Raw genomic sequence first — 24,013 nt, forward strand, 5'->3', positions numbered from 1 at the left:
ATATCCACAAAATTAGAGGATATTGGTATACATGTCTTGAATTATCTCTGGGTTAGTTTTTAAATGTTATTAAAAAACAAATTATAACTTCAGAAGAAGTATCAATATCAGTACTGTCCCATTTGGAGATAATTTTTCAGACAATAAACTGTGGGGTACAAGGTTTCTGTCTCATTAACCCTTTCCAGCTACAACCTAGTGAATTTTATCTCTTATTCCTAGTTTTAATTGGAGTTCTTTATTTCTGATGCACCCAGAGTCCTCGCATTTGGGATGAATAATGTGAGAATAATGTTAGAACTTAGGGCTGTTTTGACATTTAAAGCTCATAGGGCCAAGGGTAGCGCTCAGAGGTAGAGCAGAGTCATTGCTTAGCATATATGAGGGTTTGAGTTCTATCTTTAAAATGATAGCAATGAAAAAGCAGGCTCCTATAGCATCCTTCCAGGAGAGAGAGAGAGACAGAGAGAGAGAGGTGTGTGTGTGTGTGTGTGTGTGTGTGTGTGTGTGTGTGTGTGTCTATCATACAGCATCCTTCCAGGAGAGGGGCAGGGTGGCCAGGAGGAAGTTGTTAAGAAGGAACCTGTCCCAGGGCAGTGGTGGTGCACACCTTTAATTCCAGCACTCGGGAGGTGAAGGCAGGTAGATCTCTGTGAGTTTGAGGCCAGCCTGGTCTACAAAGCTACACAGAGAAATTCTGTCTCAAAAAGCAAAACAACAACAACAAAAACAAGGAACCTGTTATTTATTAAGTAAATCATACTTACAGGGCCACCACAATGAATAAGTCCCCCCCATCCCCTTCTAATATGACTAGAAGAGAGGGAACTAGCTGAGTAAAAGCATAACTCCAGTAAAATCTGGTCCGGACTAAGATATGGAATGAATATCCTACATCTAGAAGTATATCAAGATGACCAAAAAGCAGGATCTGTGTCCACTCGCATAGAAGTACTCATGCTAGCCAAGAAGCGTATATAGCTGAAGCATCCATAGATGGATGGATGAATGAGCAAACTTTGGCATATACAGTGGAATGACACACACACAATAAAGTATTATATAGTCCTAAGAAGGAAGGAGCTTCTGACACACGCTGCAACACAGGTGAAATGAAGGACAACATGTTAATTGCAGTAAGTCAGTCACCAGAATACAAATCCACACAGCAATCAGAGGCATACAGATGGGAAGAGGAGTGAGTTCCAGAAGCTGTGTGGGGGTGTTGGGTAGGATGGCGGTGGGTGCGGATGGCAGAAGTGGGAATGAAAGCAGAATTCCCATTTTTAGAAGATGAAAGGGTCCCTGAGATGGTCATCCAGCTGGTGCAAGCACACAGCGTGACTGAAGTAGACATTTAACAGTGATCAAGTTAGTGGGGAAGATTTGTGGCGCGTGCATGTGCAGAAAGTGACAGAAATATGGGCAAAGCCCACAGGCAGACCCAAGAGTCCACAGTGCTTAATTTTATGTGTTGACTTGAGTAGATCACTAAGTATCAAGCTATTTTACCAGACCTTATTCTGGAGTTTTAGATGACATTGACATCCGTGCTAATCGGCTTCCTGATACTGAGACAAAACTACGGACGGAACTGGTGTGAATGGAGAAGAGGTTTATTTTTGGCTCATGGTTTCCAAGGCTTCAGTCTATGGTTACCTGGCCCTGTTGCTTGGGATCTATGGTGAGATAGAGGTCTATGGCACACACATAGGAAAAGGAAGCTTCTCGCTTCATGGAGGCCAGGAAGCAAAGAGAAAAAAGGGGCTAAATATGGGGGGGGGAAGAGATTGGAAATTCAATGTGCCATTCATAGGCACTTGCCAGCAGCCTGACTTCCTTCCGTTGGGCCAAACTCCTAAAGGATGTTCAGTTGGGGACCAAAATTTCAATGCCTTAACCTGTGGGGAAACATTTAAAATCCAAACATAAGAGCGTTTGAATTTTCATGATGAATAAAGCAGTTTAGCGTTTGTTTTGTGACTGGAGAGAGCAGAGCCTGACCTACCCGGAACAGCAGAGAACTCTTCCTGCCTGACATTTCTAGGCTGGACCATCAGGTTTTTCTTATCATTAGCTGAGAGTGGAAACTGTGTTCTGAGCATCCCTATCCTCATCCAGCCAAGTCTCCCTTTTTCCAGTTCTCAGGCTCAGGCTCCCTTTGGCTTTCAGTTTGTTGACTCTGGGACTTGTCATCTGTCACCATAGTGTAAGCAATTGTGTGTGCCTGTGTACATAGTCATCCCTTGGGGTCATGGGGGGATTGGTTCCAGAAGCCACTCCAGGACACCAAAATCTGAAAAATGGTTAACTCTCTTATATAAAATGGTGTAGTGATTGCAGTATAACCAAGGGGTATCCTTGCATGTACTTTAAATCATTCCCAAATGATTTGCAACGCCTAAACACAAATGCTGTACAATACTGATACACTAGATGGTTTAGGGGATAATGATAAGGGATGAAAAGTTTTCATATGTTCAGAAGAGAGAGAGAGAGAGAGAGAGAGAGAGAGAGAGAGAGAGAGGATAGATAGATGATATTCACCTGCCCTTCCATCCCTAGGACAGCAACAACAAAATAAATTACAAGAAAAGCTCATCAGAAAAATAGGCAGAGACAGGCGGATCACTGTGAGTTCGAGACCAGCCTGGTCTACTGAGTGAGTTCCAGGACAGGTTCCAATACAATATAGAGAAACCCTGTCTCGAAAAAAACAAAACAAAACAAAACAAAAAACAAAAACAAAAACAAAACAAAACAAAACAAAACCCAGCATCCTTCTCCTAGGAGGAGAGTAGAGGATTCAGGAGGGGGAGAAGTTACATGTAAGTTCCAACAGACTCTAAGATAGTGTTATTTGAAAACATTATTATTTATATGCATCAGGGCTTATAAGTACACACTGTACAATGACAATTGTAATAGCTGCTTGTTGTCCACAAGAACTAGATGGTGAGACCCTATTGCTGAAGATACTTGGTACTTTGCTTGAAGGATGTAGAGAAAACAAGCTGGAACCATAACGGAAGCTTCCACCCTGCTGGCTAGTTCATTCATATAGTGCCAAATGGTCCTGCATAGGCCCCCGGGGGGAACTGTCATCCAAAGTCTTACTTGGCTATGGAGTCTGCACACTGTGCTGCTGGTGGACATGGTGACAGGCACCCGCCGGTGTAACACTGACAAATCACTAGTAGGAGTAACTAACCCTCTGATTGGATTCAAGACCCCCTCTACAGGAAGGAATCCATGTCTGGTTCTGTAAACTTAATCTAAAGCCTGTGGCTGGGGAAGTCTCATAGGCTCTAGTTTTGCTAAATGGACATGATTAATGTCCCCATCAAATGACTGCCTAAATAACCATGTTTATACATATAGATTAGTGCTACCATCACCTTTGGTAAGAGAAGCTCCTTCGTATAGTGGGAAGCAATAACTGCAGAGACTTGTACATGGTCAAAGGGCTGAGATTAAGCAATCGTTGAATGCTCAGCCACAAATGGGCTATCTACATCACTCCTCCGAGGTTCAAGGAACATCATGGAAGATTGGCTGGAAGAATGCAAGAGGCCGGGAAAGGGGAAGAGTGGAGTAGAATACTATCTTCAGAATATGACCCAGCTCTTGCACTCTTGATCTCACAGTGGTTGAGATATTAACAAGACCAGTGCCTGTCACCCTGGGTCCTTGAACCCTCCCATCCCCAGGACCTATAGGCAAATGAGGATAGCTAGCTTAGGAGGCCCCTTCTTCCCCAAGTATCCATAGACTCTTACTCGTGGCCGGAAAAGGGAAAGAGATTTTCTTTCGTGGTGTATACACTGGCAAGGAACCCATAATTCTGTAAATGATTTCTCAACCACAATACTGTAATTAACCCTAGTGAACTATATTGGAATGCCTGGAAATAAAGAAAGACATAAAGAAAGACTTGAACATTGAGAAGGACTTGGAAATAAGTGCGAGAGCAGAAGGGGACCAAGGGATGGTAACGCTGGGGCTGAGTGGGATAAAAGCTGCGTGTGAAAATGCCACAATGAAATCCTCCCCATGTGCTCAACACGTGCTAACAAGATGTAAAAAACAATGCCTGTCGGGCAGTACAATTTGGTAATGATTTCAAGTAGAGACTTAAGGTGCTTCACATCCTGCAGCGCGACGTACCCTGACAGAATTAGAAGAACAGAAATTGTATCTGTGAAAAACTCACACCAGACTATGTTAGGGAAATGAGTCAGCTAAAATGATACCCCTAAAATAGAACAAAAAGACAAAACAAACCAGAAAGGAAATGGAGTGAAGTCCATAGGAACAGCCATGCATACGCCTGAGTGCTTTCTCAGCAGAGCCCTTCTGACGGAACACATTCCTTATTGAGGACACAGGCCATGCCGTGCACTCACCTGGGTTAGCCGCGTCAAGAAACGCAGCTCCGACTCAGTGCTTTATATAGCTGGCTGAAATGAAGACTATGAAGAATTGAAACTGTGGTTGGAAATATACTCAGTTTCATTTGGCCTCATGTTGCCCATCTTCCCCCCTCCCAAAAGTCTTTGGCATAATCTTTGTAGAGAGGTGCCTTGTTCATTTCATTGCTCACACATGCACGGCAGGCTTTCCTGTTTCTCTATATGTTGGGAAGGCAAATATGCAGATCTGCAAAAAAGCCACCAGAAAAGACCAGGATGTACCACCCCCGGTGCCACCCCCACTCCGCTGTAACAGTTATTTTGAGCCTAAGGCATCTGAGAAACAGTAAAGGCAGAAAGAACACTCTGCCACCCCTGTTCCCATCTGTGCAAAAACAAGACATAAATTTCCCTTGGTGGCCCTCCCCACCTTCCTGGGTCAGGACAGCCCCTGAGGCACCATGGAGGGTCTGTACAACAAACTTGTTTTCCACCAACTTCCCCTCTCACAATTCACCATTGCCAGAAGCCCAACACCTTTTCCTTTGTTTAAACAAAGAAAGAAAAAACAATTCATAAATCCATTGTTGTTTGCTAATACGGACTGTAAACTCCAAGGTCTGGCTTCTTCTTTGGCTATTCATTTGGCTATGAACATCTTTATGGAGAAAAAGACATCCTGGGCAAATATAGCTCTATGTCTTTTCTCCTGGCTGTCTGTTTTCTTAGTCTGATTTACAGGCTTCACCATGTGAAGTTGGGAAAAAAATGGTTGTTTTCTTTTCCCATACCAAGAGCCTAGCAATATGAGCCGTACACAATAATCAGAGTGGGGAGGGGGCATCCAGGATGTCCTGGCCAATGTTTCAAGAGCAGGGTTGAGTGCTTGGATTCAGTCCCCATTTTTTAAGTCAAGACACCTGATGGTGGGCATGCTAGTCTTCCACAACTAGACTGGGTGACACAGATTCATTTTCTTATTATAGCTTTAGAGACTAAACGTCCAAGATCAAGGTGCCAGCAGACACAATTGTTTCTTTTGAAGGTCCTAGATGAAACTTCATCCCGTGATTCTCACCTAGCTCCTGGCGAGTTTCTCGTCATTGTTGGCACCTTTTGGCTCGCAGACTCATCAACCTGATCAACTCTGTTTTCATGTCCACACACTGTTCTCCCTGTCCAAATGTTGTCCTTTTGTTACTGAAGTGGGATGCATGCTAATCCCTCCTTAACTGATTGCATTAGTAACAACTCTATTTTTTGTTTGCTTGTTTGTTTTGTTTTGTTTTTTGGTGATAGGCTTTCTCTGTGTAGCCCTGGCTTGTCCTGGAACTCACTCTGTAGACCAGGCTGGCCTAAAACTCATAGATACCCCTGGCTCTGCCTGACTCTAACAACCCTATTAACAAATGACGTTCTGCCCTGGGTTGTTGAAGGTCAGGGTTTCAGTATGTGAATTTTGGGGTGGGGATTTATTCAGTCCCTTAGCCAGACTAAGGGAGAGGTGCAGATTAGAGCTAGACTTCATCTAGTCCAAACCTCCTAGGAACAAGGCTATCTTGTGGGGGAAAAAAGTGAACATTGCTTCCATTTGTCATCACCAGCTTGTCACTAGCACCGGGGAATAGCCAGTTCTTCACAGGCACAGGACAGAGTCCTCATGGATTTGATTTAGTGCTAGTGATAATGGCTCTACAGTGGCACCCTGCTTTGCTTGAAGTTATGGACTAGGCTTTAAAGGCCAGTAGTCAGTCCCTAGTGAATTGAATTGTGGGTGTTGGGGTAAGTTGATCATAATTACAGTTGACTTTCCCTAATTGTGGGTTCCTCATCTAAGGATTCAACCAGCCATGCATAAGAAATGATCAGAACAACATTCTGAAGATCCTCAAAACGCAAATCTTGGATTTGCAATATGAAGAGTATTACAGTACACTGCACGCATGACGTGACATGCAGGCAGTGTGCCACGTGCGTCTGGGGCAGTCTGCATGAAGAGGTGCATGGGTTATGTGCAAATGTGACACCATCCAATGCACTTGAGCATCCATGTATCCCGGAGGTCTGGAACCAATCCCATGTGGATGTATGCCCTACAGAAAGCCAAATGCCTGAGGGAAGAAAATAAACTCAGCTCTCATCAAGAAGACAAGTTTATTCCAACTCAACATCATCACACTGAAGTCTGAGCTGCCAAATCCAGGAGTATCAATGGCGTGGGAAGCACAGTGTGTACTGGACTCACAAGCAGAGTCTTTGCTGTCAGGGACTCCTTGTCCTGGGGCTTCATTTTCCCCATTTATTTCTTTCATTTCACAGAAAAAAATAAAAGTCTGGATTTCCTCACTATGCTCACTTTGCACTGGAATTAATATTGAGCGTTTTTACTGCCATTAGCCTTTGGTCCCTCTGTGGCTCTGTGTTTGTGAGGGCCATGCAGCCCAGAGGACTTGTCAGAGAGGAATTACAATGGAGGTCATTCTCCCAGATTCCTGCTGTGGGTTCCTAAACACGCCACTTGTTCTGCAGGTCATGGGCATCTGAAGGCAAAAGTCACAGAAAAACTGCCGCTTGGCTTGAAGATGAATTGGTTAGCTTGAGATTAGGACATGTTTGCTTATTCTTTTGCTCTGGGTTTTCAAGAGGCTCCCATCTACTGTAGTGAAGATGACATGGATTGCTAACCCTACGAATTCTCACTACTTCCTGGCTTTTCTAAGTGTGGGGCAAGCTGGACTTGGAAGTCAACCTCTTATGCCGGGAGCAGTAGAGGTCCATGGGAAAGACTTGATTTTTTTTTCAGATAAACCAAAGCTATAGAGAAATGAAATAGTGATGGAAACAAGGGGTCACAGAAAAGGCAAACATCTTCTTTCTGATTTATAATTTCCTTTGTTTTGATTTTCTTTTGACTTCAGGATTATAGCTCTACACGAGACATGATCTAGAGACCAAACAGCAAGTTACTTAGAGTTAGAAGGATTACTAAAACCAGTTTTCTGATTATTTTGTTTGTTCAAAAAGATGTACTGGATAATGTTTCAGATCCAAGTTGTCAAGATTAAATGCTGCCTGCAATTTCAAGTGTCACCACCCAATGGTGGCTTATGTTGGTTGATCTCTTTATTTGATTGCTGGAGAAAGTCATTGTCTAGATCAGAATCTGTGACTGGATTCACTGGGTTTCATACCAAAATCATCAAAGAATACCTGGCTTCATGCTGGCATTTTTGCCACCAGACCACGTCTATCAGATAAGTAGGAAATCAGGGCAGAAGTGACAAGCAGCCCATTCTGTCAAAACATTAACTTTCTCACATCTTAATTTCCCTGCAGCTCAAAGTACCTAGGAATCCAGCTACACAATAGTGACACTGGGATCAAGCAGGGTATCTTAGTTAGGGTTTCTATTGCTGTAAAAAAGACACCATGGCCATGCAGTGCTTATAAAGGAAAACACTTAATTAGGATGGCTGACATTTTCAGAGGTTCAGTCCATTATCATCTTGGCAGGAAAACACTTAATTGGGGTGGCTGACATTTGCAGAGATTCAGTCCATTATCATCATGGTGGGACATGGGGGCATGTGGGCAGACATGGCATTGGAGGAGAATCTGAGAGATCTACGTCTTGATCCACAGGCAACAGGAAGTAAACTGTCACATTGGACGCAGCTTGTACATGGGGAAACCCACCCCCACAATTCCATCAACAAGGCCATATCTACTCCAACAAGATCACATCTCCATTTTCTTTCAAACCACCACACAGGATTTTTTTCTTTGAGCCTCATCTAGACAGTGTGATCTGAGACAGGTCCCTGGGGTGCTCTTCTCTTCCTGTCCCTTACTTTGAGGACATTCTAGATATTGCTCCAGGACTGAGGCCACTAGCTTTACTCGGCTATGAGTACAAGTCAACAGTAAAGAGATCAGCACCAAAGGCGAGATGGCACCACAAAGACACAGGTCACCTTCAGTTATTGGGACATCACTTGAAAATTTCAAAAGCTTATTTCATAAGCCCTAACAATGACACCTTACAGGTACAATTATCTGCGCTGTTGGGGAATAGAGAGGGACCGAGGCGAAGACTTGCTGGGGACCCTGAGAAGACCTCTGACATTGGCACCAGATTAAGTCAGCCCCTGTCTTTGTCTCCTTCTGTCTCGTCTGTCTGTCTGTTTGTCTGTCTGTCTATCTGTCTGTCTGACTGTCTCTCTATCTCTATCTCTGTCTCTGTCTGTCCCTGTCTCTGTCTATCTCTGTCTCTCTCTGTCTCTTTATCTCTCTCTCCGTCTGTCTGTCTGTCTGTCTCTGTATGTGTGTCTCTATCTCTGTCTCCCGCTCTGTCTGTGTGTGTGTATGTCTCTGTCTCTGTCTCTATCTCTGTCTCTGTGTCTCTGTCTCTCTCTGTCTCTCTCTGTCTCTCTGTCTCTCTGTCTCTCTGTCTCTCTGTCTCTCTCTCTCTCTCTCTCTCTCTCTCTCTCCCTCACCTGCACACGCGTGTGGACATGTGAAAGTCAGAGAACACCTTGGAGGAGTCAGCTCTCTCCTTTCACCAGTGGGTCCCTGGGAGAGAACTTAAGTCATCCGCCTTGATGACATGTGTGCTTTCCCGCTGAGCTGTCTTGCCCACCGCACGACAGACATTTGACCCCTAACAGTGTTCCAGGATTCTTAACTAGCAAGTGGACAGTTCTTTTATTGTTGTTATTTCTTTTTATGGGTATAGCGCTGGAGCACGTTACCCTGTTTTTGCAGGAGGAAGGCCGGGTATCTTTGCAGCTTGCTCTCTGGTTCAAAGATGGCTGCTTCCACCGCAGCAGCCTAATGGCCACACACTTTGTGGTCTCCGGCTTTTTCTCTACTGGTTGCTGAGTTTTACCATTTGCATAGTCAAAGCTCCCTGGACTCTTTTTACAAACAGATTCTGTTCCCACAAGGAAGAAGGAAGAAAGGAATTTTCCAGATCTCTAGAAAGGCAATGTGCTTTCTGTCTTAGCCACGTACCATCCTCATTAGCCCACCCCAGACAAATCACTATTCATTTTTGATGTCTAAAAGCAATTGCAACCACGTTACCTTAACCAAGCTCCATAATGAGAGCCAAGAGTAACCGAAATGGGAATGAAAAACACATGGTGAAGATGGAAACAACATGTCCTCTCCAGTACCTTGCAGTTAGCTCTCTCTAGGGCTGCAGAGGGCTGCTGAGGCTGACCCACACCAGGGCCCCTGGGGCCCCTCTCTCCCTCCCTGATTAGCAGTCAGGAAAGGGGCCTGTGATGGGAGAGCTGGCTTCCCATGTCAACCTTCTGCTCCATGACAGGAAAAGGCTGGATGCAGGAACAGTCTCACAGATCCTTAACAATTCACAGTAAGGCCTGGCCTTGGATTGGGGTATTTTCCATTCGTGATGTGCCACAGAGCATGCCCACAAATGCTTAGCACTCCCACACAGAGCCATAGCCTGTGCCTGTGCTCTTGGGTATGACACAGAGCCTGCAGTTGCAGTTGACACAGTAGCTGTTTTGAGCTTCTCACAGTTCTACTCCCACGATTCTGCCCCCTTCCAGGGAAGAGTGCAGACTTTTCGTATTGATTTCTTTTCTTTTCTTTTAAGACACTGTTTTAGTGAAAGCTTCACTCCAGCCCCTGGCATCCATATACCCAAAGAATCTGGAATGTTCTGGTAGAAGCACCACCCCAGCACCCCCATCTGTCTCCAAACCCTGCTGCATCTCAGAAAATCCAACAAATGATGAGCCCTCCCCCAGAGATACTCAAGACCACTTCCACAAGGTATTTAAAACCAGACACATGGTTTTCTGGTCTCTTTTTTTTCATCTCCTCTCTGGGGGACTGGAAAATCACCCGGGAGTGTTGCACCCATTAAACGTGGGCTTTTTCTAATTCAGTTTGATTTGGATTGTTGAGTCAGTGGAGAGGGTTATCAGGGTGCAGAAACTTTTCAAACACATGTTGATAGAAGCTAACAACTGGCCAGCTCCCTCAAACCTTGCCATCCTCAGAGGGAGAAGTTTTGAGAGAATGTATACTATTAGGCAAGTTGTCCTAAGAATCCAGAAGAAAGCAGAGAGGAAGCAAGCAATACAGACCAGAGATCAGGAACTCAGCAGCAATCCCACCCGAAGGGCAATTCATAGCTACTTCACGCCTTGGACAGACAGGGCACTAGGATGGTACTATGATATACCGCTGTGAAAGAACTCTTAATCTCCCTTCCCAAGTCTCAGCCTCTCTCTGATTCTGCTATTCAGAATATGTTGGTCTGCATCCATGGATGTGATATGAACATATCATGACGGCTAATATGCTAGGCAACTGCAAGAGTTGACAAGGCGCAAACAAGGAGGGAGTCCTCACGAACCTTTGGAGAGGACAGGAGAGGGAAAGGCTAATTTATGTCATGAAATAGCAAGTGAATAGGGAGCTCTCCTGCACTGATAGCCATTGCACTCCGAAGACAGTGCCTGAGGCTCACAGAGCCAGCCTGTAAGCAACTGGACTTGAGCATTTCTGATCTTCTACAAGAAAGGAATTCAAATATTTGAGTCCCCACAGGCAAGCTCACAGAGGCCACGTGTTTACAGTGTAGGCAGCACTGCTAGGGCCCTGGGTGCCTGTGCTCTGAGAATTTAAGACAACAGATTTTGGCTCTGCCTTCAGCAAGGGCAACAAAGACTTTCCCAAGCCAACTTTTGGACCTGACGTACAAGCAGTTATCCCTTAAATGATGGAGAAACGTCTGAGAACCATGAAGCTAGGCGATTTCATCATCAAGTAATTTTGTCACTGTGTGAGTGCCAAAGCATGCTCTTCCTCAACCTTAGATGATGTGGCCTCCTCCATGTGTAGGCGGGAAGGGTCAATGTATTGCTTCTCATTGCAAGCCTGTACAGCTTATTACTGTATGGCAGGCAGCTGGGACAGCATAGCTGGATTCAAGTATATATATAAATATTGAAAAGGGACAATAAAAGCCCTCCGTGAGAGCCATTTTTTGACCCCCACCATGATCATATGGTAGTGTCACTACCCTGCTTTGATCTAACTGCCATTCTGAAGCACATTTAAAGAACTTCACAAAAGGGCCTCTTTGGGCAAAACACTATGTGAATGTTGTAGCCGTCCCCTGTAGGGAGAGATGAGGAATGTATGTCTACATACATCTCCCTGTTGCTTTGTCACCAACACACAGCCCATGTGTGCATTCACCCCTCTTTTCTAACATTGCAATATGCACATCAAGCAAAGGGTTAGACACTGTGCAACTAACTAGATGCAGGTACCTACTCCCATTCCCCGTACTCATGATACCCTATCATTCAGGAACTTGCTGTGAGTCCCCTGGTCCCTTCTGCTTGGAGCAGTGGTTCTCAACCTGTGGGTCACAATCCCTTTGGTGGGTCGAATGGCTTTTTCACAGGGGACGCATATCATATACCCTGCATATCATATATTTACATTATGATTCATAACGGTAGCAAAATTACAGTTATGACAGAGCTACAAAAATAAGTTTATGGCCTGGGGGGGTCACCACAACATGAGGAGCCGTACTAACGGGTCACAGCATTAGGAAGATTGAGAACTACAGGCCTAGAGGAATGGGAAGCCTTTTGGGTGCTTGCAGCTCTGGGGGCATTTGTATATGTTTCTGTGGAGACAGCCCCGTGTTTCTTGTGCATGAGGTCTAGATAGGATCACCTGACCAGTTTGGGAGCCAAGGGGGTGGCAAATGCTGAGGGATAGAGAAATGACAGTTTAAAATGAAGGCCTCTGAAGCAAAGTTCCTCACTGACCTTCTTCTGACCCCCATTCCTTCTTCCTCAAGGCAAGCCGCAGGAGTCCAGATTGCACTTTCTATAAGCAGTTCATGGAAATTGGAACCACTCTCCCCAACTCAGTCATGACATATAAAAATTGTCCTGTAGCTTTCCCATCTATAGGGATTAGAGTTGAATTACTTGCACATGTGGGTGTGTGCGTTCATGTGTGTGAATAGACATATCAGTGCCATGGCGCATGGGGGGGGTCAGAGGATAGCCTCTGGTTTGGGCCCTTGCCTTCAACTCGTTTAAGACAAGGTTTCTTTGTTGTTTGACACTGCATATGCCAAGCTAGCTGGCCTGAAAACTTCCAAGGGTTCTCTCGTGTCCACCTTCCATCTCACCATAGACTCAATAGCATAGCACAAGCGCATGCTGTGTCTAGCTTTCTGTGGGTTCTGAAGGTTCAAAACTCGGCTCTGACGTGAGAGAGTCGAGGACTTTGCCCGCTGAGCCATCTGCCCAGCACCTCCCCTGCCTTTGCGTTTACGGTTAGCCACAGAGAAATCTCTAATCTGTCTTGTCTGAGGGTAGATTATAGACTCCGAAGGGCCCTGCCTCACACCTGGGAGGAAGGAATGCTGCACACAGAGGCCACCAACAGTGGGGACAAGCCCCAGGCTCTCCCGCTCATCTGTTGCCGCTGGGTCATCTCTTTTCCCCAGTCTCGTTTCTACACGACACTCCGGCTTTATTGACTGGAATCATGAAAGAGAATTGTTCTTCCTAGACCTGTGCTCTCTCTAACCTGAAGGTTCTCAGTGTCAGATCCCAAAGATGCCCAGGACAAACAGCTAACTGGGGTGCCTATTAGCATGCCAAAGTACATGTTAGCAGTCAGGCTCCCTCAGTACCCCTGGTTCCTTTCTGCTCTTCCCAACCCACCTCACCCTACTCTGAACCCTCTCCAGCCCAGGGGCTTTCCTTCCCTCCCCCAGCTTCTCTTTCCTATGTAAAACGGCCATTTCAGCCACTTACTAACTTGGTCCTCTCTCTTGGTCCTCTACTCCTGTCCCCTTGGTCCTCTCTCTTCTCTTCCTCTCCAGGCCCACCCCCTCTCCTCTCATGGCCGGTTTCAGTCTACTGGTTATGTCTAGTCTGCCGCTTTCTCTCCCGGATCTGCAGCCTTCCAGATGTCTCTGGCTGTACTCTTCCCTCATCTACAATACAATCCTTCTCCTCAGCCATCCCTTGCAGTGCTTAAACCCTCATTTCCATCCATTTATGCCATGTAAAACTATACTCAGACAAATAAATGCCTTATGTGTCCGTCCCCCGTCCCCCCACCCCCATCTTGTTAGCCTGGCAATTGCTAGTTGATTTCAGTGTTTGGTCTTCAGAGGAAAGGTGACTGTGAATGTCACCTTTCTGACAGCTGCTGTTTGCCTCTGACTCCTGGCCACACCTCGCACTTAACTGATTTTGGACCTAAATAAACGGTCTGCCTGCCTCTGTCTCTCCTGTGCATCTCTTTTGCTAGCCTTGGCATTGTCTGTGGGCTCTGTCCAGTCTCAGGAAGTTGAGATTCCCGTGGACACTGCAGCCTGACTTGGACAACAGACAGTCACCACCTGTTTTAGAGAGGGCTGTTGGCTGCGGACACACAGCTGTGCCCACCATTCCCTTTGTCCTTATCCACCAACGTGTTCTGTCACCCTGCTGGTCTGGTCTTCGAGCTTCTGCCTGTCCTAGGTTGGCCAGCCTTCCCTTGCTGACTACTTGGGCCTGGCTTGCTCTGGGAAACACTGAGCTAGGACGGCCTTTCCTTTGGCACCTTCAGGTATTAGAGGTCCCCCTCCCCTGATCCTCTTGGCCCTGGGCTCCATTCAGGGTCTGCCTGCTGCCCCCAGCATTCTGCACAGGCCCCTGGCTCCTGATGAATGGGGGGTGTAGCTCAGCGTCTGCAGCAGGGCTTTCATTTCTCACCGAGACGGATCCTTATCACATATCTGTGGTCTCAATCATATGTTTGGGGATGCGGGAAGACTGATGATTTCAAAACACCTTGGTGAGATATGGCCATTTTCCAAGTTCACTGTGAATCCGTGGCATCCTGCATTGCAAAAGAGCTGGGCAGAAGAATGAACTACCCTGGGTGGTATCTCCTAGGAACCCCAAGCCAGGCCCCAGTGCCTGCCGCCACTATAACAAACCGGAAGAGGATATTGAGCACCCCTCAGTGCAATGGGGTTTAAGCCACGGTTCTGCCACAGGGTCATTTCCATAAGAAGTACACATCTTATCCTGGTGCCTGTAGGCATCCTGCCTCACTCAGAGAAAGGGACTTTGCACGTGTGATTAAGGGTCACAGTGTGAGGAGATTGTCTTGGATTATCTGGGTGGCCCGAGTGCACTCCTGAGAGCCCTTACCACGTGAAAGATGGACTCAGGAAGACAACGTCAAGGAGAAATGTGAAGATGCCCTGCTGTTGCCTTGAAAGGGGAGGCAGGAGCCACAGGCCCTAAACACAGGCAGCCCTCAGAAGCTGGGAAAGTCAAGGAAACAAACTGGTTCTGGTGTGTATTCAGTTCTAACCATCAATTTTAGCCCAGGGAGACACACTGTAGACTTCTCACCTTCACAGCTATGAAACAACAAACTCAGGCAGATTTAAGACACTACATTTATTCTGACGAGCCGCATCAATGTGAAACTAATGTAGTCACTGCTGTGCGTCAGTTGTGTGGATGTCACTGCATTTTCTCATTTGAAAGCTAGGGATTATAATAGTACCTGATTATTGTGAAAGTGAGACAGTTATTTACATTTCATTTGCATCATATTTGCATATTTGCATATTCATAATTGATGTAAGTCACATAGAGATGGATAAATGAGAACATGCATAGTTTCCTTATAAATGTTGTGCCATTTTATTTTAGGGATTTGGACATCCGTAGATTTTAGAAGTCAGGGGATCCTGAACCTAATTCTCTGTGTTTAAAGAGGGATGACTTTATACATGCCACATTCATACATGTATATATATACATGTAGTATTTCCAGGCATATATATGTGTAAGATAACACTTAGAAGAAAATATACAAGAAGTAAGTTAGATGAGACAGTAAAAGTGACTGTAAATTTTAGATGGGGTAAGAGGTGGGTCCCAGATGTGTTTTGATAAAGAAGAGAGTAAAATGTATGATTCTTAGGTAAGGGCATGTTTGATAGGAGCACCAGCAAGTGTGAAGGTCCTTGGCCCAGTTGGGAGAAGGTCAGTGTGACTGGACACTTCTAAATAGAGAGGAGAACATGCAGGGTGGGACCAGATTCCTGGATCATATAAGAGTCTGTAGGTGGCGGGGGAGGGGGGAGGTGGTGGCGCACGTCTTTAATCCCAGCACTCGGGAGGCAGAGGCAGGCGGATCTCTGTGAGTTCGAGGCCAGGCTGACTGACAGCCTCCAAAACAATACAGAGAAACCCTGTCTCGGGAGAAAAAAAAAAAAAAAAGAGTCTGTAGGCTTGCAACTTGGATGTGTTGACTTGGGAAGCCTTTCTAGGGTTTTGAGGAAGGGAAGCTGTGCTTGAGTTCAGGTTACAAGTACCGTAACAGGCTTGAAAAGGCAGCTAGAGGTTAGGATGAGTGCATGCTGGCTGGCGCGGTGTCACTGCTGTCTGGATCCTCCTGCCTTGGGCTTTGCTCATTGGCACTTCTCAAGATAAAGAGAGGTAGGGCATATGAAAGTAGTAACAGGCTGGGTGAAAGGAACCAGGCCCCGCCCAAGGGACCAGCAGCCAGCCAGGAGGATCTACTGCTCTTGCTAGAGTGTAGGACTGCTCCTCCACTCAGATCTTGGCACTCTGAGTTCCCAGACCCCTGACTTATTGAGAACCATGTCTGAACCACAAGATCCCTTCTCAACCCTTCCCTACATCTTGCAGAGTTTTCCATCTGGAAGTGTGTGCCAGGATAGCATGGGGATTGGGATTATTTCTTCTCCTCAAGGATGCTTGCCAACTGTGGTTTATTTGAGCACCAGCATATAAGTACCTGCTTATAGGACTTCTTTGCATTTACAATTTGTAGGGGCAAAGGAAGAGGCACCTAAAATGAAATTTGTCTGTGGAGATAATCAAATTTCTTAGCTTTGTGGATTGTCGTTTTATCATTCTTTCACTGATTTTGAGGATTACCCTCTGTCTTCTGAGTCTGGGGTTGGAGGAGAATAGCACTTGACCATTGGGCCTCAGTTCAATGTAGTTAAAACTGGCTTTGAAATAAAGATTATACTGTCTCCTTGCTTCTAGTGCCTTCCTTTGGTTTTCAATACTCCTAGAACTCTTAAGTACGAATAGGCCGCACAGTTTAGTTCCACTAGACAGTTGGGTGAGTCACTGTGCCAGCTCTGAGTCTGACTGAGAAAGGTAAATACACCCTTCCCAAGCTCCAGGGGATGCTGGGTCCTATGAAGAATCCACGGGAGGGGAGGTTGGCATTTCCGGTTTCTGTTTGTTCTCACTGTGGGTGGGCCCAATCCTGCTTTCCCACTCAGTGCTTCTGAGCCTACAGCATCCACTAGGGTCTCACAGGTGTCCTCAGAGATGGGTACGAGTCCTGTGGGGCCCAGGCACAGCTGTGTGTTACACTCACAACAGCGCTGGCTGGGCCCATGCACACTTCAGCACTCACATGCAAACTGAGTGAAAAATTACAAACAGTATGTGTGTGAGTGAGGACATGTGAGGTTCTGTGTGGATGCTGGAGGCAGACAAATGCATTCACTGACCAAAAATTCCCCCAGACACACCAGCCACCATGACTGCTGCACTTCCTAGAGCAGCCTGGGTGTTCAGGTTCTTCATGTAAACTTTTCTTTTTTTTGTTCCCTTCTATTTTCATTTTGAGGAGTCAAGTGACTTCTTTACTTCCTTTTATAAAATATCGAGTGTTAGAAACGTTCCAACAAGAACAAAAAGAAACAAGCCAGCCCTTGTCCCTAAGTCGTTAGACTTCAAACACACACTTAGTGGATTTCCTGGCCTTAGAGAAACCGCACTTGTTTCCGTCTCTGCACAGTGTCCACAGTCATTCCCCCTGCCATGCTCACGGACGTCAGTAATCCACCTCTGCTTCCTACAGGCTGAGCAAGCCAGAAAGCCGAGTTCCTCTGCGGGCTCTGCTTCCGACTTCCCTTCACGATGGACTGGAACTAGCCGCTAAAATAAAGCTGCCATCCCCAGGTGGCTTTTGGTCATATTTGTCACAGCAGCAAAAGCCAAACATAGACACACATATTATATGTTATTGACTGATATGACAAAAAAAATCCCTTGTTTAATTATGTTTTCATTTCTTTGTCTTTTAAATGCAAATGAAAGAGTAAATCGTAAACCCTCTTTGGAGTTAAAATCTGACGAAAAAATTAAATGGCAGAGCCCTTGTGTAGTATGACAGTGGCCTGTATTCAATTTCTAGCACCAAACATTAATATATATATCTTTACTAATTTTCTTTTAAAATGCCATATTTATGAAGCACGTCTATTACATACCCAAAATTTCTGTTACAGGCCTGCCCTTGGGGTTCTGACAGGATATGCCCTCAGCTCTAGCCACTAAGAGCACCACCTGTGCACATTCACTATGTTCCATTTTAAAAGGGCCCTGTCCTCCTCCATCCTTCTCTCTCTCTCTCTCTCTCTCTCTCTCTCTCTCTCTCTCTCTCTCTCCTTCCTCTCTCTTCCCCTCTTTTTTTTCTCCTCTCTCCTGTTGCTCTTGTCTTCGGAGGCTGGTCTCCCCACTTCCCTTTCCCCCCTTTAATGATCTCTTTCCCTAATAAAAAAATCCTCTGCTTGAACCCTGTCTCATGGTATCTTTCTCTCACTGCTTTTCTTAAGTTACAACTTCTGTTTGTTTCTTTCTATTTTTCACTCTCAGTTTAACACAATGGGGATAAATTGATGAGCTGATGATAAAACAGTATCACTAAAACAAAACAAAAAAAATCAGTAGAACAAATTTGTGAGTCTGGATGGATGGTTCAGCAAAGAAATGTGTTGTTTATGCAGGCCTGATGACTTGAGTGCAATCCCAGAATCCATGCAAAAGTGGAAGGAGAGAAGAGACTCCAAAGAATTGTCCTCTGACTCCTACAGGCACACTATGGCACATGGACACACACAGATATATAAAGATAATCAAACATACACAAAAATCAATAATGAAATAAATGTTTTCCAAAAAATGGAAAAGCTAGGGATCCAATTCAGGACCTTGTGAATGGCAGGCAAACATTCTATCATCAAACTAGACATACCCCAGCCTTAGGAATATAGTACAGGAAGTCTGCAAAGAGCTGTGCTTTCTCCCCAGTACATGGTTCTCTGACTGTCCAGGCACCATCTGCTGTTGAGCATGTCTTGAACTTGTAGATTTCATCCTGCTTAGTGCTTCCAGAACTTTCCGTCCAAGAGTCTAGACAACCTCAGATTTTTCCTCCTTTAAAACTACGTATATTCATGATTGCTCTTCTCAGCAAGGACGTCTAGAATCAGCAGACAGTAATGGGACTGGGGGAGATGGCTTACTCAGTGGGGAGAGTACCTGCTGTACAAGCATGAGGACCAGAATTCAGATGCCCAGCATTAGTGTAAATGTCAGGTGGGTGTGGCAACCAGCCTACGACCCCAGTGCTGATGAGGTGGTGCCAGAGGGTCCTTGGAGCAAGCTGGCTAGATTAGCTGGAATAGACACTTCTTCATTCAAGTACAGAGTGATGAAGGAAGAAACAAGTTCTGGCCTCCACAAGCACACGCACACACCTGTACCACCCCCACATGCACCCCACACATGTGAATACACATACGTATGTACAATTCCCCCCCACACACACATACACACAAGAAAAAATTAAAACAAGAAACTGGAGAAACTATTTAAAACGAAAAAATGGTTATCATCTGTAGAACCACGCATAACTCCCCCCCCTTTTCTCTTTCTGCTACTCTGCATTTTCAGTGACAAACAAACATTATTTGTATAGTTAAGGAAAACATAAGCCCTGAGAATATGGTTTTATCTCCTGTTCTGGTGGGGAAATGAGACTTAAAATGAACATTAGGGTCACATATTCCAAGAACTTAAGTGTTTTGAGATAAAGAGAAAGGTGTCTGCACTCTAGGTTTGGAAACTGAGGAAGACTCTGAGGCGGTCTAGACTCTTGGATGGAAAGTTCTTCAGGTACTAAGTATCTTTACATATCCATGTGTGGGCATGCACACACGTGCACGCTGACCCACGGAGACCAGAAGGATGTGTTAGACCCCTGAAGCTGGAGTGACAGATGGTTGTAAGATGGCTGTTGGAATCCAAACTGCAGTCCTTTGGAAGAGCAGCAAGCCCTCTCAAGCACAGTCCCCTAATCTTTCTTAAATACTGGGGAAAGTTTCTAAAATGTAACAATTTGAACTAGTTAGTCTTCTTCTCAGTGAAAAACAAGGGCTTTTCTAAGAAAGGTTGAACCCTACTGTGTGTCCCACTTTATCATAGCCTGATTGGTTATCAGCCTAACAATAACAAAGTATCCAATTCACAGAAACAATAAAACAGCAACAACAAATCTGTAAACAGCGCCTGTGAGATAAAATCCTATTAGCCTAAAACTTGGATGTCTAGTCTATGGGCTTCAGAATTTAAAAAAAATCAAACCAACCAACCAACCAAAAATAAACCGGAATGAGAATATTTTAAAATCATGAGACGTTTATATATGCCACATTGATTGCCATCTGTGTCTTTTTATCAATATTGAGAACGTTATGCAATCTGCCAGAGCATCATCAGTCCTGTCCATCTCAGCTACAAGAAATGGTAAAGTATGCACACATTCCCTTTAAATTGCACAATAGCTCTGGACTTTCAAACTATCGGCTGTAGCATGTAAGTCATCTTGTATAAACATGCTTTCCCAGAGTAATCAGACACATCAGTAATTGGCCTTTCCACCCAGGCCTTCCGGAGTTACTGGGATGGAGGACGGGGAGCTTAAGTACATTGCAGCTTGACCTTATCCTGTGTTTATGTTAGAAGTTTTCTCCTTCCTTTGCTTTCTTTTTTTTTTTAAAAAAAGCTTTTCTGGTTTTCAGTTCTGGTTCCCGCAGAGGGAGGCCAAGGTGAGGAGGGGCTCGGCTGTTCTCAGCATCTAAGCAGGTACCACAGCAGCCGTTTGGGGATCTGGGGTCCCGAGGTTCCAGTGCCTATCAGGGTCTAGGGCACTCCCTTTGCACTGAGTACAATGTCTTCTAAGCACAGTTGGCATCTAAGTATGGCTCAGACATGTGCTGGAACCCACAGTTGTGAAGAGAAAAAGGCCAAGTAAATGTGATCCTTACCTGTGGCATCAGAGCTCTTCCCGCTGCCCTGCCACCAGTCCAGTGGGGATGAGGGCCACCACTGCGCAGGCTGTGTGCATCATTGGATAGCCCCGATGCTGTGGGCTCCTGTCAACAGCGCTATAAATAAGACATGTCCACTGGCCCAGCCCAGAAGATAAGAACCCAACCAGCTCCTGCAAGCCTTTTTTGGTCTCTAAATGTAAGAAGTCTCAGGCCCTAGTTGGGAACAAGCTATTGTGTATGTTTCTGTTTGACCTGCCTGTCTCAAGGACATTCCAGGCCTTACATGTATTACAGCAATCCAAGAGCAGCCCAAACAGGGAGGCCATTAGGTTCAGAACCTCCAAGTGTGTAACCCAGGGCTCTATGCCTTGTTGGAGGCTGCAGGCAGCTGGCGCATGCGTGGGAGGACCGTTTTTCTGGGGATACAGGAGCACCTCCACCGGCTCAGAAGGGAAAGCCTGATGTCTGGTGCTCCTTGTTGGAAAGGGTTCCTTTCCTTCCCTAGCTTAGGAGGACAAGGGCATTTGCCTGGGTGAGTATTCTCGAAAGCACAGAAGCTTTCATGGGCTCAAGCACCAGGCATGTGTTTGGCTGTAGACTGGAATGCATTTCCAGAAAGCCATGCCCTCTCCGTCAGCCTTGCTCATGTGTGACTATAGTGGTTCTGTGTGGAGCTGCAACAGAGGGTTTGCCGGAGTCTTTTAAAGAGCCCGGATGCCGGAAGAAAGATGAGTCTAACTTGGGGAAGCGACAACTCCTGAGCCTCCTTAACTTTCTAATTTAAGAGCAGAAGGCAGTGGCATCTCAAGTCACCTGCTCCCAACACTGTCCCTAAGCTGTGTGCTTGGCACTAGCTTCCTGAGTTCCCACAGGAAAGTAGTTTGGGAATTCAGACCACCGCAACTAATGTTGTGGGCATCAGGGAAAGCCATACATCACCCTCCTACTCAGCAAGAACAGACTGAGTAAATTAGAGACGGGAAGAAAAATGGCTGCCCCCACCCTTTGAGGGCAGCATTCAAATAAATTGATAGCAAATAGTTTAATCTTAATCACATGCAAGTTGTCTTGAGTGTCTGTCCTCTGAGTCAAGAAATGCCGTCTTGGGAAGTTCCGTCATCCTCTGTGGTCACCTGAATGGAAATGACCCTTATAGACCCATGTGTTTATATGCTTTTCCCCAGTTGATGAACTGTTTGGAAAGGGTTAGGAGGTGTGGCCTTGCTGGAGGAGATGTGGTCTTGTTGGAGGTGTGTCAAAGGCCCTCTCTCTCTGCCTGCTGCCTGTGGATTAGGATGTAAAGCTCCCAGATCCTGCTCCAGCACCATGCCTGTTTGCTTCCTGTTATGAAGGTAATGAACTAACTCTCTAAAACTGCAAGCAAGCCCCCAGTTAATGGTTCTACATGATTCTGTCACTCTGGGGAGTGATGGATTTATTGGGCTTCGTAATGGATGACTAGATGAGGGGTTACTTACAAGGGTGTGGGCATTTTCTCCCCTTACCAGTTAACCCCATCACAATCTTTACATGATAGGAATAGATAGAGACTCTTGCCTTCTAGCCTTCCCCAGCCCCTACCTTTCTCTAGTCCCTCCCCCAAGCCAGGTGCAGAGTTGCCTGGTGGCAGGGAGTAGCTGGACACTTAAAAGTAAATTCTGTCCCTCTGTGTGAAGGTGAAATGCATTGACCAGCCCTGCTGGGCAGAATGATGCCTCAGTTTGTCATTGAGACCTTGAGAGGAGGGGTAACCATTGTTTTGTGTCTCCCCCACGTAAGGAGTTTTTACAACACTTACACACTGAGATGCCATAAAATATGAAGCTTGAAGAAGAGTCTGATCATTGAGGCTTATCTAGCATCCTGAGTGCTTGGGGAAGAATGGAGGCTTTGCCACTCTGGGGGTGTAGTGACAAGTGATGGGAGGATAAAGGGAGGAGTGCATGGCTAATAAAGCTTGACTCGCCATGTAGGTTGATTTTGCAGGTACTTAAGAGCTACCTTGGGTCAGATCTTTGCAGCTTCCCCTTCTGCATCTATAGATTCAACTGCGGGTTGTGGAAAGCCTGGATCCAGGCTAACAATACTACTCACCAAACTGCATCTCTGGAATCCATTTTTATCCCTACGATTTTTGTCTAAGGCACAGAGTGGGCTGGATTTCGGAAGCTTTACTGTCAGATGGTTGTCATGAAGGAGAGTCTGTGGCAATTGCAAACAGTTGTGGCCTGGGTACAGAACGCAAGAACAGCGCCTGGGCCTGAAGCCTCCCCTCTCTAAACCTTGAGAATCGGGGTGCCAAAGTCCTCAGACTGTCCAAACCTTTCCTGAGGGTAACTGATTGCCTGCCTCTAACATCACTGGCTGATTCATGGGGGAGATGGATGGGATTCATAAAGTGATTCATCAAAGGGTCCGTGCTGCCCTCCTGGCTCTCACAACTATCCTTCCCCCTAAATGCAGTCATAAAGCCTAAAAGTACCACATTAACTCTCTGGCGTTTCAGTGGAAGCGTCGGTGATAAAGAAGTTCTCTAGCCTGCCTTGGTCGATAACTCATGAGACCCTCATTCAGAGGACTCCTACTCTCCTCCAGAAATCCTTCCCCTCCAGGGAAGAAAAGCTTACCAGAAGGGTCAGCAAGAACCTGAGCAACCGTGCCTGAAGGGCTTGCCCACTCTTCTTCCATCCCCCCCAGACCTCTTTGTCCACTCACATTTTACCCATGCTTCCTGGATCTAAGCATAAACATGGGTAGTCCCCGAGTCTTCAGTCTACAGGCTCCCTTGTCATGTAGATCTGTGAGCAAATGCGCTTATGTGCTTTGCTTTTAGAAATCTGTCTGTTGTGGTGTTGGCTGTGGTGGTCATGAGAAAGAGGAGCTCTCGTACAACGAAGGGACTTCCAGCCTGAGATCAGCCTCTACCCACAGGGGGTTCTGGAGGAAGACCGGGAGACTAGGGGTTGAGGGGCTAAGAAAGCCAGGTGGAGAGCTTCTCTCGAAAGGAACCAGACCAAGGACCAGGAATTCAAGTGTCCTCATGAGGAAGAACCTTCCAGAAGGAGCTGTGAATTTCGAGGGCTCCTGTATAGTGGAGGAAAACCAGTATCTCCTCACCCTTCTCCAATTCTTTGCTGAGACATCCCGTAACCAAGGACAGGTTTGCAAGAGAGTAACAAGTAGAACACCATAGGGACCTCCATGAAAAGCTGTGATTGGAAAAGGAGACTGAAGGAGAAATCTGGCTAGACCTGCCTCCTCAGATCCCCCAACCCTCCACCCCGATATGGAGGAGTATCTCTCTGAAACGAGAGTCTTCCTGTCTCCCATCAGACAAGACAGATAAGAGAATTTCTTCTTGGCAGCTTCACAACAGAAAAACAAGGGAGATTAGATTAAAGAT

At 45.8% G+C, this 24,013-nt stretch overlaps 1 protein-coding gene across 1 annotated transcript in view; it reads right to left on the reverse strand.

Annotated features, from left to right (window-relative positions):
- The window catches only part of Fhl2 (four and a half LIM domains 2), a 68,256-nt gene extending 47,525 nt beyond the window's left edge, over positions 1–20,731 (reverse strand). The window contains exon 1 of the mRNA XM_005075356.3: positions 20,605–20,731. Coding sequence (XP_005075413.2) covers positions 20,605–20,613 — 9 coding nt within the window. The 5' untranslated portion in view covers positions 20,614–20,731. The remainder of the gene's footprint in view (positions 1–20,604) is intronic.
- Positions 20,732–24,013: the final 3,282 nt, after the last annotated feature.

This window comes from Mesocricetus auratus, unplaced genomic scaffold (assembly GCF_017639785.1).
Source record: "Mesocricetus auratus isolate SY011 unplaced genomic scaffold, BCM_Maur_2.0 Super-Scaffold_100021, whole genome shotgun sequence".
NCBI classification, from domain to species: domain Eukaryota; kingdom Metazoa; phylum Chordata; class Mammalia; order Rodentia; family Cricetidae; genus Mesocricetus; species Mesocricetus auratus.